This window comes from Paroedura picta, chromosome 2 (assembly GCF_049243985.1).
Source record: "Paroedura picta isolate Pp20150507F chromosome 2, Ppicta_v3.0, whole genome shotgun sequence".
NCBI lineage: Eukaryota > Metazoa > Chordata > Lepidosauria > Squamata > Gekkonidae > Paroedura > Paroedura picta.
Window position 1 is genome coordinate 157,824,548 of NC_135370.1, and position 12,925 is coordinate 157,837,472.

At 40.9% G+C, this 12,925-nt stretch overlaps 1 protein-coding gene across 9 annotated transcripts in view; it reads right to left on the reverse strand.

Moving 5' to 3' along the window:
* EML5 (EMAP like 5) overlaps positions 1-12,925 on the reverse strand; it is a 105,304-nt gene that overhangs the window by 56,567 nt on the left and 35,812 nt on the right. For 8 of the 9 annotated variants that reach the window (XR_013228557.1, XR_013228558.1, XM_077323435.1 and 5 more), the window contains exons 7-13: positions 9,728-9,929; positions 6,911-7,048; positions 5,444-5,700; positions 4,431-4,643; positions 3,345-3,512; positions 1,769-1,875; positions 158-276 (exon numbers count right to left, since the gene is read on the reverse strand). Coding sequence is in view for 7 of the 9 variants with exons in the window: in XM_077323435.1 (XP_077179550.1) it covers positions 158-276; positions 1,769-1,875; positions 3,345-3,512; positions 4,431-4,643; positions 5,444-5,700; positions 6,911-7,048; positions 9,728-9,929 (1,204 nt within the window). In the remaining 2 variants the exon portion in view is untranslated. The remainder of the gene's footprint in view (positions 1-157; positions 277-1,768; positions 1,876-3,344; positions 3,513-4,430; positions 4,644-5,443; positions 5,701-6,910; positions 7,049-9,727; positions 9,930-12,925) is intronic. The other variant, XM_077323437.1, reaches the window with a different exon arrangement.

A 12,925-nucleotide genomic window follows, 5' to 3' on the forward strand; every position in this document is an offset into this window, starting at 1 on the left:
AACCCATAGTTACTCCACTAAATGCAGATGCCAAGTCAGAAAAACCATGCATCATAATTTTAGGAATTCTTTAGATATTAATTTAGAAGACAAATTCGATGTGTAAGAAAACAACCTTCGTGAAATGCTTTTAGGAGAAAATTCCTTGTTTGCATACCCATGAACAAAGTGCAACCTTATACTATTGATTGGAGCCCGTTCTCTTCTTTTTGATGCTGCAGTTTTCCTTTTTTCTTTGCATTGCTCTTTAAGCTGAGGTAGATCTTCTTTGTAAACCTTAGTAGAGAATATATATGCTCTTCATAACAGTGTACATCTGAACAAGGGTTTCAGACAGTTTTCTTACTTTTTAAAAAAATGCAGCACAATGTAGTTGTTTATGATAACACTGGATACAAATTGCAATATAATTAATCACAGTATTGGAAAAAAGATGCCTTCTTTACTCTTTCTATTTGTTATAAGTACTCTGCGTACTGAGGCAAATTTTCCACTGCCTTCAAAGTATTTTCCATTAGAGAGGCTGAAAAAAATCTACACAGAAGATATAACAGCAAAGGCATGATTTATAGTTATGGTTACAATCTTAAGGACACTTTCTTAGAAGGAAGTGCCGCTGAGTAAAAAGGGAACTGCTTCTGAGAAGATCTGATCACGATTGCTCCCTGTGTCACACCATGCTGATGGGTCTATACTCTGATACTCTGGACAGACAGCCAAATTCCAACATGTACTTTACTTGGGAACCAAGCTACTGCATACTCAAGAGCTTTGTGGGAACTTTCACTGCAACAACTTGCTTTAGGATCAGCTGTTACAATAGCTTCTAGAATTAAGAAAAGGACCCAGGCACAGCCAAAACATGTGAAAGAAAATTAACAAGTCATCAAATGCAGTTCCTGACAAATTTGTCCACTTCCACAGGAATCTATAAAAATATACAATATAATATACAACATTAAAAGAACTTTGAAGAAAATGCTGAAAGAAGCAACAAAGCTAACTCCCAACATCGTTTGAATTGAATGTAAATTTGAAACAGTGTTTCCACAGAACTCACAATTACTACTATCAGGGATGTTGAAACACCTGCTAGTTCAGCTCATGTCCTGTTCACCAGTTGCAAATAGGGAGGCAGTTTTTCAACAGACTCTTTGTCTGTCAATCTGGCTGTTGGGCAAGCTGCTTCACCCTATTCCTTCAGAACAGTACAACTGGTTACTCACACATGCATGTTTTCAAAGGCCCAAATTGAGTTCTCCAGCCCCACAACCATGCCAGACTGTTCCTCCACTCAGAAGACAATTATTTAAATACACAGCTGAATCAGTTAAAAAAATATTTTGTTTGGTGCTGATCTTAGCAACCTTAATAGAAGGAGATCTGTTTAGACTGGCAGCATTTTTGCACATGCACAGTTTTGGGAAAAAACTTGGCGCAAACATGTTCAGCAGGCATTCGAGTCTTTCAGTGCCAAACTGAACAGACCCAGTGACCAGCTCATGTCTGATCATCACAGCCAAACAAAATAAATTTTAAGGGTTAAATGAACATCATGAACTGTACCCAATATATTTTTTGGTATATTATCCTTCATATTTCCCTGGCAAGTGCTTCTAAGTGGACAGGATGCGTCTGTTGTAACTGCTCTGACCACTTTGTCTCACTACTTCTTGCACAGCCTTATGGACTGAGCAATAGGCAAACTCTAGACTATGCAGGACTTGCAAATTTGGAGGCACAATCACACCGTTTCATTAAAACATACCTGTCGACGGTAGGTGAGCTGAGTCTCTTGCTCTATTTCAGAGTCCAGCTCTGGAACATCAGACTGATCAGAATCTGATTCCTCACTATTAGAATCAACCAGGCTTTCTGTGTCACAAAATAAACCAAGTAGATAATGAAAAAGCAGAATCAACATGAAGGTAATTTGAAAAGTACTCTACTAAACATACAAGTGATTACATATTTAAATCATGAGAACTCTCACAAATTAAAAGTACTTGTGCAGCACTGAAAACAAAAGTCAGTTTTATCTTTGGTGATAACTATGTGAGTTTTCTAGTTTAGTCTCTCTACTTCCAAGGCCCCAGTCCTCCCTCCTTTTGGGGAAAAAACAAACTCCATTTGGCTTAGGTCATCATTATAAAAGTGGTGCTTGCTTTAAGGCTTCCCAAATCAGGAAGACTTCAGCTGTGTAGGCAGGACACTGCCTACTGAATAAAATGGTACTTCATTCTAAGTCTACCTCTTTAGGATCTCTGTGGCCCATTTCATATGACAGCAGCCGCACCTGGCCACTGCCACTGTGGTGCTGCAGAGATTTATGGTCTGAAGCTTTCTGTGTCCCCCTGGGAATCACAGCAGCGAAAGAATGGTTCCACTATGCGATGGGGTCACACGGAGGTGTTTTTTTTTTTTTTTGCAGGATGGTGAGATTGCATGGAATGCAACCCTCCATCCTGCAAAATAAAATAAAAATGCCTCAGTCTGCCCTGCGGTGTAGCCAAGCGCCGCAAAACCAACCAGGGCATTCCCCACCCCCAGCCACTATAGGGCCAGCTCTTTCCTCTCCACACAGACCTGCCACAGGACAGGCTCTGCTGGCCCCACAGTGGGCTAAGGGAACACGGATTCTCCGATGTTCTCTTAGCCTGGAGAAACTGAGGTCCTGATCCACGGCAAGCCCAGGAGGGGGCCTGCCCAGCGGCTGTATCATGTGACTGCCCTCTTGGCCTTTTCCACCCATGAGGAATCAGCCTATATTTATTTACCATTATTTACCATTTGTAATCTGTCCACTTTAAAATTCACTTGAGCAGATGGGTAGCTGAACCGGAACGGAGTTGTGGATAGCTGAAAGTTTTCATAATATTTTATAAAAAGGCATTTGAAATTTGACTGTTTCGCCCAATCTACTATATTCACTATGGCAAAAATCACACCAGATTTATATAACAAAATAGGGCACCACGAGTGGATGGTAAAAGAATGTGTATTTCATGTATTGAGTACAAAGCAGTTCTACAGAGAAGACTGTGTTGATTCCTCTGTGATCTCTGAAAAATGATTTTTCTAGTGACCATGGAGTTTTTTTGGTTTGTTTGTGGGCAAGGCTGAATTCCAAGTACTTCAGATGTCAGTGTACTCATGACACTAATGAAAGTAAGATCTCAGGTGGTCAAACAGAACAGTGAAGATGTAAAGAATAGTATAAAACAGTCTGCAAGGGGAAATAACAAGATAGGAATAACACAACTATGTGGCCTGGAAAAACATGAAGGATAGAAACCTTGGGCAACTCTTAAATCTCCTTCACACTCAGTTGCCATTTCTCTCACCTTGTGGTGCTATGTGAAGAGAATCTGTCAGCTTTCTCTCAGGAACAAATTTCCACTGAAAAACAGAATGATCTGCTCCACCAATAGAAATAACCCACTGATAATCATGTGACCATCGGACATTTGTCACATGTGCTGAATGACCAAGATATTTTTTAAACTTTGCTCCTGCAAAAAAAGTTCAAATGATATTTTATTTCAAATTATATATTTCAAATGATATTTTCTTTATTTACTTAAAACATTTCTATGCCACCTTTCCACTCAAATGATTCCCCAACACAGCTAACATCAAGACATTTCATCATTAAAACAACATCTAAAATAATAAAATAATTAAATAAAACATATAAACACATAACACCAAAATCAGGGAAGAGGGCCAATAAGAGTTATTGAGGGTGCAAAACAAGTCTTTACTTGCTGGTGGAAGCCAACGATACAGGGAGATAATCCTGAAAACAGTATTTGAAAAGGATGCATCATACAATGAATTGTTGAAGACTTTCATGCCTGGAGTTAGTTGGTTATTGTGAGTTTTCTGGGCTGTGCAATATACTGTTGTTGTAATGTATACAAACAGACAGTAAGGGCAAGTTTCTGTTTTGCATGTTCTTGAGTTTTAGCCCTGAAGGGCTCCAGTATGCAAGTGAGTGGATGAACAAGCTGATTGGGGGACTGACTGAAAGAAGGTCCAGCCAGACAGATAATGGGTCAGAGAGTTATATAAGAAAATTCTTAAGTTGCAGAAGAAGGTCTACTCAGAATTAAGTTCCATTTTATTCAGTGAGTACCACACTGAAGTCCCTGTGCTCCACCCTCAAATCTCCAGGAATTTCCTGACCTGGATCTGGCAAACCTACTCTTCCATCCTCCACTTGTGGCCAGGGGGGGGGGACCTGACAACCCTAGATGGAATTAACATTCTATTGGACATGGCTCAGCATTTGGGCACATTTAAACTAGCCCTTAATATAAAATTAATATAACCCTTAAAATAAATTTTCTACCTTAAAAAAGAATTCCCAGCTTTTCATGTGTAAAACTCATTATTAATTAAATTCAGTTTAAACAAAAAAAAGTTACCTTTTCTTAAACAAGGATACCGAAATAGTTTTACTATTCCATAGTCATCAGCAGTAACTAAAACTTGGCCCATAAAATTTGCATCTACGGAATTGATATCATTGATATCTGAATATTTAGGCCATATTCCATTAACTTCAAGGCCTGAAATTGAGGTCCATGAAGCCCACTGGATGCCTTTTAGTTCTTCTTTATTTGCCACTTCTTTTCCACCTAATCATAAAAGACACAACTTTTAATCGTTCATGTCATCTATTAAGACAATGACAATATTCATTATTTTAGCTGTCTGATCAATAATGCATAAATAAAATAAAAACAAGCCTCCCATTTCTTCAGGTGCCTGAATTCAACATTGTTACTGAGATTTTGAAATTTTATTACTGCTGATTTGTTTCTACAGTTTATGCACATAAAGTGACTCTAATTCCTGTTTGTATGGTAACACCAGATAGAAATTAAAATTAATGAATAAATAAGCAAATTATTGGGATGTAAAATAGTTTTTAATTTATGTTCATGGCCTGAAGAAAAAAGGTGGATGAACTTAGTAAATAATGTGAGAACTAAAGGAAATGTAATAAATATCCTGACACCAGAGTGGGGGAGCACATATGAACACAATATATCAATAGTTAGTCTAAGGGGTGTCACAATATTTTTTACATTCACCAACATGGCTAACCTTTTGGATGATACCACTACTCTACCCAAAAACCCAGTGGCATACTGAAAGCCAAGAAATCTTTAATATTTATGCATTACAGACAGTTTCAGCATTCTATCTCTTTTTTCATGCACTAAAGCTAAGCTGTCATGCTCAGATAGGAAAAGAGTTGAACTGCAAATCTATTTTTACAAAGGAGGATAACAGGGTGCCAAGCCTAGTGGGGACTGGTTTGGAGAGGAAATACTGGCCACAACCACTGTAACAAGAATGGGTTGTTCTAAAAGCATTTGGCAACCTAAACATCAAGATTTCTGCCTATATTCACGCATAAATAAAACCTCACCAGGCATCCTGTAAAATAGCCTTTTCCCACTGCCATCATTGGTCTGCAAATATTTACTGTCCAATGACCAGTCCATATGAGTGATGAAACTTGTGGATCCAGCACACTCTCCAACCTTTTTGTACCGCTGAATAACACCATAAATATCAACAGAGCTGTCATTGGAGCCAACTGCAAGGAAATTTCCATCAGGTGAATATTTTAATTCATGTATAGCTTCTTTCCTATCTTTAATATGAACAACCTCTGTCATATCTCTGCAACACAGAAACAGAAAAAATATCAGATTGTTAAGACTATATGTAAAGACATTTAGGGAGCAATCCTATTGAGATCTACTCAGAAGTAAGTCCCACTTTATTCAACGGGGTGAACATGCTCTAAGAATTGTAGGCTTAAATTTCATTCTGTATTGTACCTAGCTCTCTATCAGATTCACACGTACAGGTTTTGTACTCCCATCAAGAAGACACTTATAAAATGACAGAAGACAATCCCCAGTTTCAAGGTGAGGCAGCTACAGGTTAATCAGGAAATCCTCATCTGTACACACTTACCTGTCTGGGGGACCAAAATAAAAATAAAATTAAGTACTGGATTTGATTCTGTGGCTGACCTACTAGCAGAAATGGTAGTTCCTAATCTTTTCCTTCCCTTAAGTGGCCCTCTAAGATCCAAGAGGCCATTGTGGGGATTCGGGGGATCCTTACTGACAAAAAAAGCCCCATAAATTTCAGAAAGGTGCATTTAGGGGGGGAATCCCGCCAGTATTTTCCAATGGCAGGCTGCTTGAAAGATCCAGCCATTGCTTATGAACAAAGCCTGAAGATTGGGGGGGGGGGGGGATGGTTACACTTTACTGAGCTGCACGTAGGATTGAGATGACTGGTATGGGCTGCAAAGCTCACTACCATGATATGCTCTTTTGGGGGGCAATCCTAAACTGGTCTACATGGAAATAAGTCTCATTTTACTCAACAGGGCTTACTCTCAGAAAAATGTTCTTAGGCCTGCAGCCTTAACTTAGTTTCAAAAATAAAACAGGTGTTTTTTTCATTACATACAAGATTACACATAGGGGTCAGGGTCATGTATGGTGTACATGTGGGGGAAAGAATGTTTTACAAACTTATAGTGGGCCAATTTGTAGGGGGGCTTGGATCCCACTTATGCAGAATTCTCCCAACTACCAGACAAGTCTACAAAAACCAGCTGTATGCAGCAGTACTAGTCTCGTGTATCACACAAACACATTATAGGGGACTAAATGGAAGGATGGATCTCACAGTGATGCCATGCAGCAATGCCAGATAGAAGGCAGACCTTTGAATGAGAAAATCAAGTTTTTTTACCAGCATGCTGTTATACTTTTTTAACTGCAGTGTATCAGTGTGACATAACTAGTCTGAAATAATTAGCTGATTCTGTGTTTATTTTTGTTTAATAGTCTCTAATTTATAAACATACCTAACTCGAAGTACTGTGAAAGAACCATCTTTCATTCCAAGTGCAAGATGAATTCCATCAGTACTAACAGCTGCACAACGAATTGGTTCTTCCATATTGCACCGTGCAATCAGTGCATGGTCTATAAGGCTCCATATTCTACAAGAAAAGTATTCAGCATAAACATTGTAAAGAAAGATCATTATCTGTATAGTAGGTTTCTCTTTAAAAATTCCATGTTGAAGCCTATGTCTTATATTCATGAGCTTCCTGTATCTAGGACTGGATTAATCCCCAGGGCCAATGTCCCCCAAACATCCCTGAAAATTGGAGAGTAATCATTGTAAGATATACATGGCTGTTCAGCAAATGGGTAATCAATTGCCTTGTTAGGCCGCTCCTTAATTTTTTTTCAAGATCACAATAAAATTAATCATTATTTCATTGTCTATGGAAATCCAATGTCCATTTCACTAGTTGTGTAATGATTTAGGGTGGAATGGCTGCATTTTTGTTTAGAATTTGAATGGATGGGGATATGTGTTGTAAACCTTTGGTTATATGATCAAGTGCTCCAATCATATACATTATACATGTAAGTTTATGACCAACCCTCTTCAATATATTTACAACAGGCATGGATGTGTCAGGATCAACAACACTTGCTACTTTAGAAGAAGACGAAGAAGAGTTGGTTCTTATATGCCGCTTTTCTCTATCTGAAGGAGGCTCAAAGTGGCTTGCAGTCACCTTCCCTTTCCTCTCCCCACAACAGACACCCTGTGAGTGGGTGAGGCTGAGAGAGCCCTGATATCACTGCTCGGTCAGAACAGTTTTTTCAGTGCCGTGGCGAGCCCAAGGTCACCCAGCTGGCTGCATGTGGGAGAGTGCAGAATCGAACCCAGCATGCCAGATTAGAAGTCCGCACTCCTAACCACTACACCAAACTGGTGTATGTGAAGTAACAGACTACACAATCCACATATCTCCTATTTCTCGAAATCCTGATTGCCAATACAAGGAAAGCACTGTGCATTTTTATTGCAAATTTATTGCAAATTTTGCAAAAGTTTTGTCTTTCAGCATGACTTTTGTCCCCCCCTAGAAATGGCAATTTTCACGTCAAAATGTGAATGCCATGAACATTCATCACAGCCCCGTTACTACATCTCTGTGATATATTAAGAATTAGGATCAGATGTAAGTGAGAAAACAAATTCCAAATAAAAAATCATTATTCACCATAACAAATGCAGAATGTGAGGCAAATGAGAATATATTTTGCTTGCCTTCTTTAAATGGTTCTCTGTGCATTCACAATGATGAATTAACATTCTAGAGCTTGTTTTAAGGTATGAAAATCCTTCCCTTGGCCTATTATGCACAGCCGCTGAAACGGCGGCATGGAGAACGCGGCGGAGGAGGAAGCGAAGCAAACCGCTTATGCACGGGACAGAACGCAACAACGGCAAAACCCAGAGTATCCAATTATGCACGCAGCTATTCTGGAGCCGCTTCTGGTTGCGCCCTGGTCCCGGGAAGCTCCACTTTCTTCCGCATTTCGCTAACGTGCCTTTTTCGGCGATTTACGTTGACTCTGCACCCGGTTGCTGCCTGCAGCGTGCATAATTGGTGATTTTAGCTGCCGCCATTCCACCCCGAATGCAGACCTTCCACTCTGTGCATAATGGGCCCTTCAGAGGTATAGTCTTGATTGTGCATGTTCAAGGGGGAGAAGGTTTGTCCCCAAAAGATCCACAGACTTAAGAACAGCTGTTGCAGGAAGGCAGGTGGATAATTTGAATTTGACCAATGAAGAGAAACTGAGCAGGAAAACATAATTCCTCCATCCTCGACATGTTCAGTCCACACTTTTTCTCTAAATGGAGAAGATTTTCACACCTATGCTCTAGTGTTAGAAATTTCTCAGTCTAAGTATGCACAAAATCTAACAGTGTGATGAGAATACACAACAAGAAGTAACAAAGTACTGTTATTGTAACAGAAAAGAAGACCAAGAAGAGTTGATTTTTATACCCTGCTTTTCACTTCCTGAAGGAGTCTCAAAACATCTTACAATCACCTTCTTTTCCTCTCCACAACAGACACCTGTGAGGTAGGTGAGGCTGAGAAAGCTCTGACAGGACTGCTCAGTCAGAACAGCATTATCAGAGCTGTGATGAGCCCAAGGTCACCCAGCTGGCTGCATGTGGAGAAGTGGGGAATCAAACCCGGCTCACTAGATTAGAAGCCACCGCTCTTAACCACTACACCATGCTGGCTCAAATAAGGGGAGCTATTTATGCAACAGTAACACTAATGATATCCTGGGACTTAACATAACACATGCAGAAGTGCTTCCTTCATTTAAATATATCTGTACAAGCTGGGTCATATACTGGGTCATATACTTTGAATATAAACAGGTAAACTAGGAAGTTTTGATTTAAAAATTCAGCTCACCTGAAAATTAGATCACTTATTTTATATATTTTATCCAACTTTTCTTCCTTGGAGTTCTGGGGGGGGGGACTGTTCTCCTTTTCTCTATTTTATTGAAGGCATAATACAAAATTCCATAGCCACCCTCCCTACCCCATCCAAATCCCTTGACTTATTCCAGTTCAGTGTAATTTGTGATGCTGTTGACAAATTTTGTGAGCTGCCTTGAGTTCTTCAGGGGAAAGGTAGAATACTTAAAATAAATAAATAAAATTATATCAAAACTTGCACATATAAGAAAGCAAAAAAAAACTCACATAAACGTCACCAATCAATTTGTATATGTGAACTCAACACATGGTTATATATCTCTTTTGAGGTTTCAAATGAGCTAACCTGACTGATCGATCATCACTTCCAGTCATGGCCAATGGTTTTGTAGGATGAACTGCCAGGGCCCACAGCTCTCCTTCACAATGCCCTTGCATGATCAGAAAAGGCTTATTGCGTTCATGCACCACAATTTCGAAAATTTCACTGTCTTGTGTTCCGACTAGAATGTGATCTCCTCGCCAGCAAACACTTCTCACAGACAGGCCTGCAACAAGTAAATATACTGCTATTTTTAATGCACAAGATAAAAAGCACAGAGGCATTCATACACTTTCCCCTGCGTGATATCCTCTCTCTTGCTGAGTATTTTAAGTGTCTGCTGATGCCCTGCTTTGGGGACAACCTTTTGCAAGACTGGTATCCACTAGAGCAGTGGCTCTCAACCTTAGGGTCGGCTTGGCCCCTTCGCGGGGTCGCCAGGTTGGCTGCCACGTGGTGGCGGTGTCAGCCTGCAGCGGTAGGAGGCGGCAGCGGGCGGAGGCGGCAGCAGAGGTGGCGGAGCCATGGCACTGGCCACCTCCATGCCATCTTGATTTTTGTGCGCCAGTAAGAAGGTGGAGAACCGCTGCACTAGAGCTATGGTATTTTCAGTGGAATGAATGTCTTTGCTGTAGAATGAAGGTCTACGGCTGTGGCATCCTTTCCTAAGGAAATGCATTCCGTCTTATCAGTTGACTTTTGTGGAATTTGACAAAAATATTCTACTAGGCATTTAGAACAATATTCTACTGAGCTTGTAGTACTGATTTTGAGGTTACAAATGTTTGGTTTGCTTATTTTATTGTTTGTTTTGTTTGATTTTATTGCTTGTTTTATCATTTGTATTGTTTTTAGGCTGCAGACCAGTTTGAGAACTGACTTTGAAAGAAAGCTACAATCTCATGAACATTTGGGAGTAAGCCCCAATTAGAACCCTTGTTGCTGCATGGGATGGTGTTTAGTTTGGGGCCATAAACAGACATCCTCTCCCACAGAACCAGGCTCTGTGGTTTACTAGTGAGCTAGGGGAAATGAAAGACTGGGAGATTATAAGAGCATCCCTGGCAGAAGAATGTGAGATAGATCAGAGATAAAGGTGAAGGTATCCCCTGTGCAAGCACTGAGTCATGTCTGACACTTGGGGTGACGCCCTCTAGCGTTTTCATGGCACTCAATACAGGGTGGTTTGCCAGTGCCTTCCCCAGTCATTACCATTTTACCCCCCAGCAAGATGGGTACTCATTTTACGAACCTCGGAATGACGGAATTCTGAGTCAACCTTGAGCCGGCTGCTGATATTGAACTCCCAGCCTCATGGCCAGAGCTTCAAACAGCATGTCTGCTGCTTTACCACTCTGCGCCACAAGAGGCTCATAGATCAGAGACAGCACATGCTATTTTCAGATAGCAGTTAAATATAATTTTTAGTTAACAAAATGGCTTGGTGAATTTGTTTCTGAATTTTACAAAGCAGGATTGCAATTCTGCTATCATGAATGGCCAATGCAATTAGCCCGACTGCTAGATTCAATTAGAACTGAACTTGACCAATATGGTGGTGCTTTCAGGGGGTTTCCTCAGTTTAGTTTTGGTTTTCTGTATTCTAGAGCAGTGGTCCCCAACCTTTTTATCACCGGGGACTGGTCAACGCTTGACAATTTTACTGAGGCCCGAGGGAGTAGTCTTTTGCCGAGCAACACCACCACCGCCTGAGCCCCTGCTCCATTTGCTTTCCCGCCGGCACCCCCGACTTCCCGCCGTCCGCTGGCCGGCGCTGCCAGCAGCATCTGCGCAGTGCCACACCGAGGGGAGCCCCATCTATGGCGGCCACTGGAGAGCACCAAAGGCAAGCCGGCGGCAGAGTGGCAGGACAGCCCCCAAGGCAGCAGCCAGGGAGGAGGACGAGGAGGAGCTGCGGCCCAGTACCGACTGATCCACGGACCAGTCCCAGTCCCTGGACCAGGGGCTGGGGACCACTGTTCTAGATTCAAAAACTGAAATTAACATTCAGTGTCCTGGTCTCTGAACCCACAGATTTTAGTAAGGAAAAGCTAGGTTTACAAATACATTTAAATAAATTGAATTAAATTCAACAGCGACTAAAATAAAGTCTTCTTTTCCCATCAAAGCAGGATAAAGCAAAATGTGATGGAAGCATGAATGATACCTACTAGCTGAAGAAATGGTTTTACTCCCATGCCAACCAGATAAGTAAGGTAAAGGTAAAGGTATCCCCTGTGCAAGCAAAGAGTCATGTCTGACCCTTTGGGGTGACGCTCTCTAGCGTTTTCATGGCAGACTCAATATGGGTTGGTTTGCCAGTGTCTTCCCCAGTCATTACCGTTTACCCCCCAGCAACCTGGGTACTCATTTTACCGACCTCAGAAGGATGGAAGTCTGAGTCAACGTTGATCGAACTCCCAGCCTCATGGGCAGAGCTTTCAGACTGCATGTCTGCTGCCTTACCACTCTGCGCCACAAGAGGCTCGAACCAGATAAGTAGGGATCTATATATAATCAGGGGACTTCACAGACTTTATAAATTAACCAAAAGAGGAAAACACCACCAAAAGAGTTTGATAACTGAGCACAGATCGTTGTTTGGAGCACAGAATGTTAGGAGCACCTGATAACTTAAGATAAAACAGAAAGGAGAGAATTAGCTTGCTTCAGAGTTTGAGAAGTTACAGAATCTCAGAAGGGAAGATTTTTTGGGGGAAGGGGTAGAATTTACAAACTGTTTCTATCTCTCTCCACTGAGTTTTTGTGAAGCTACAGCATATATATAATTTATATAAAATGAAAAGTCTGACAGGTGATATTTCTTCTTTCTCTATTTCATGAATATCTCATCTTTCTCCCCAGTGGGGACCCCAAGTGGCTTACATTGTTCTCCTTTCCTCCATTTTATCCTTGAGCCTAAGCCTAAATCATAAAGTGGACTGGTATATGTATGATGTGTTCTCAGGTCCCACCGGGGAACTGGCATATCTTAAAGGCTGGCATCCATTTTGGGATATTAAACATGTTGTTTGAGCTACAGTGGGTGAATCTAACAGCGTATTTTTTGCTTGCTGGATTATATATTATTTTCAGTTTACAGAAGACTAAAATACTGCTTTTTATCAGCTATACATATAACGCCAAGCAATCTCACAATATTTTAATGAAATCCAACAGTTCTAAAGTTGTATGCAATCGTGCTTGTCAGAAGCTGATGCC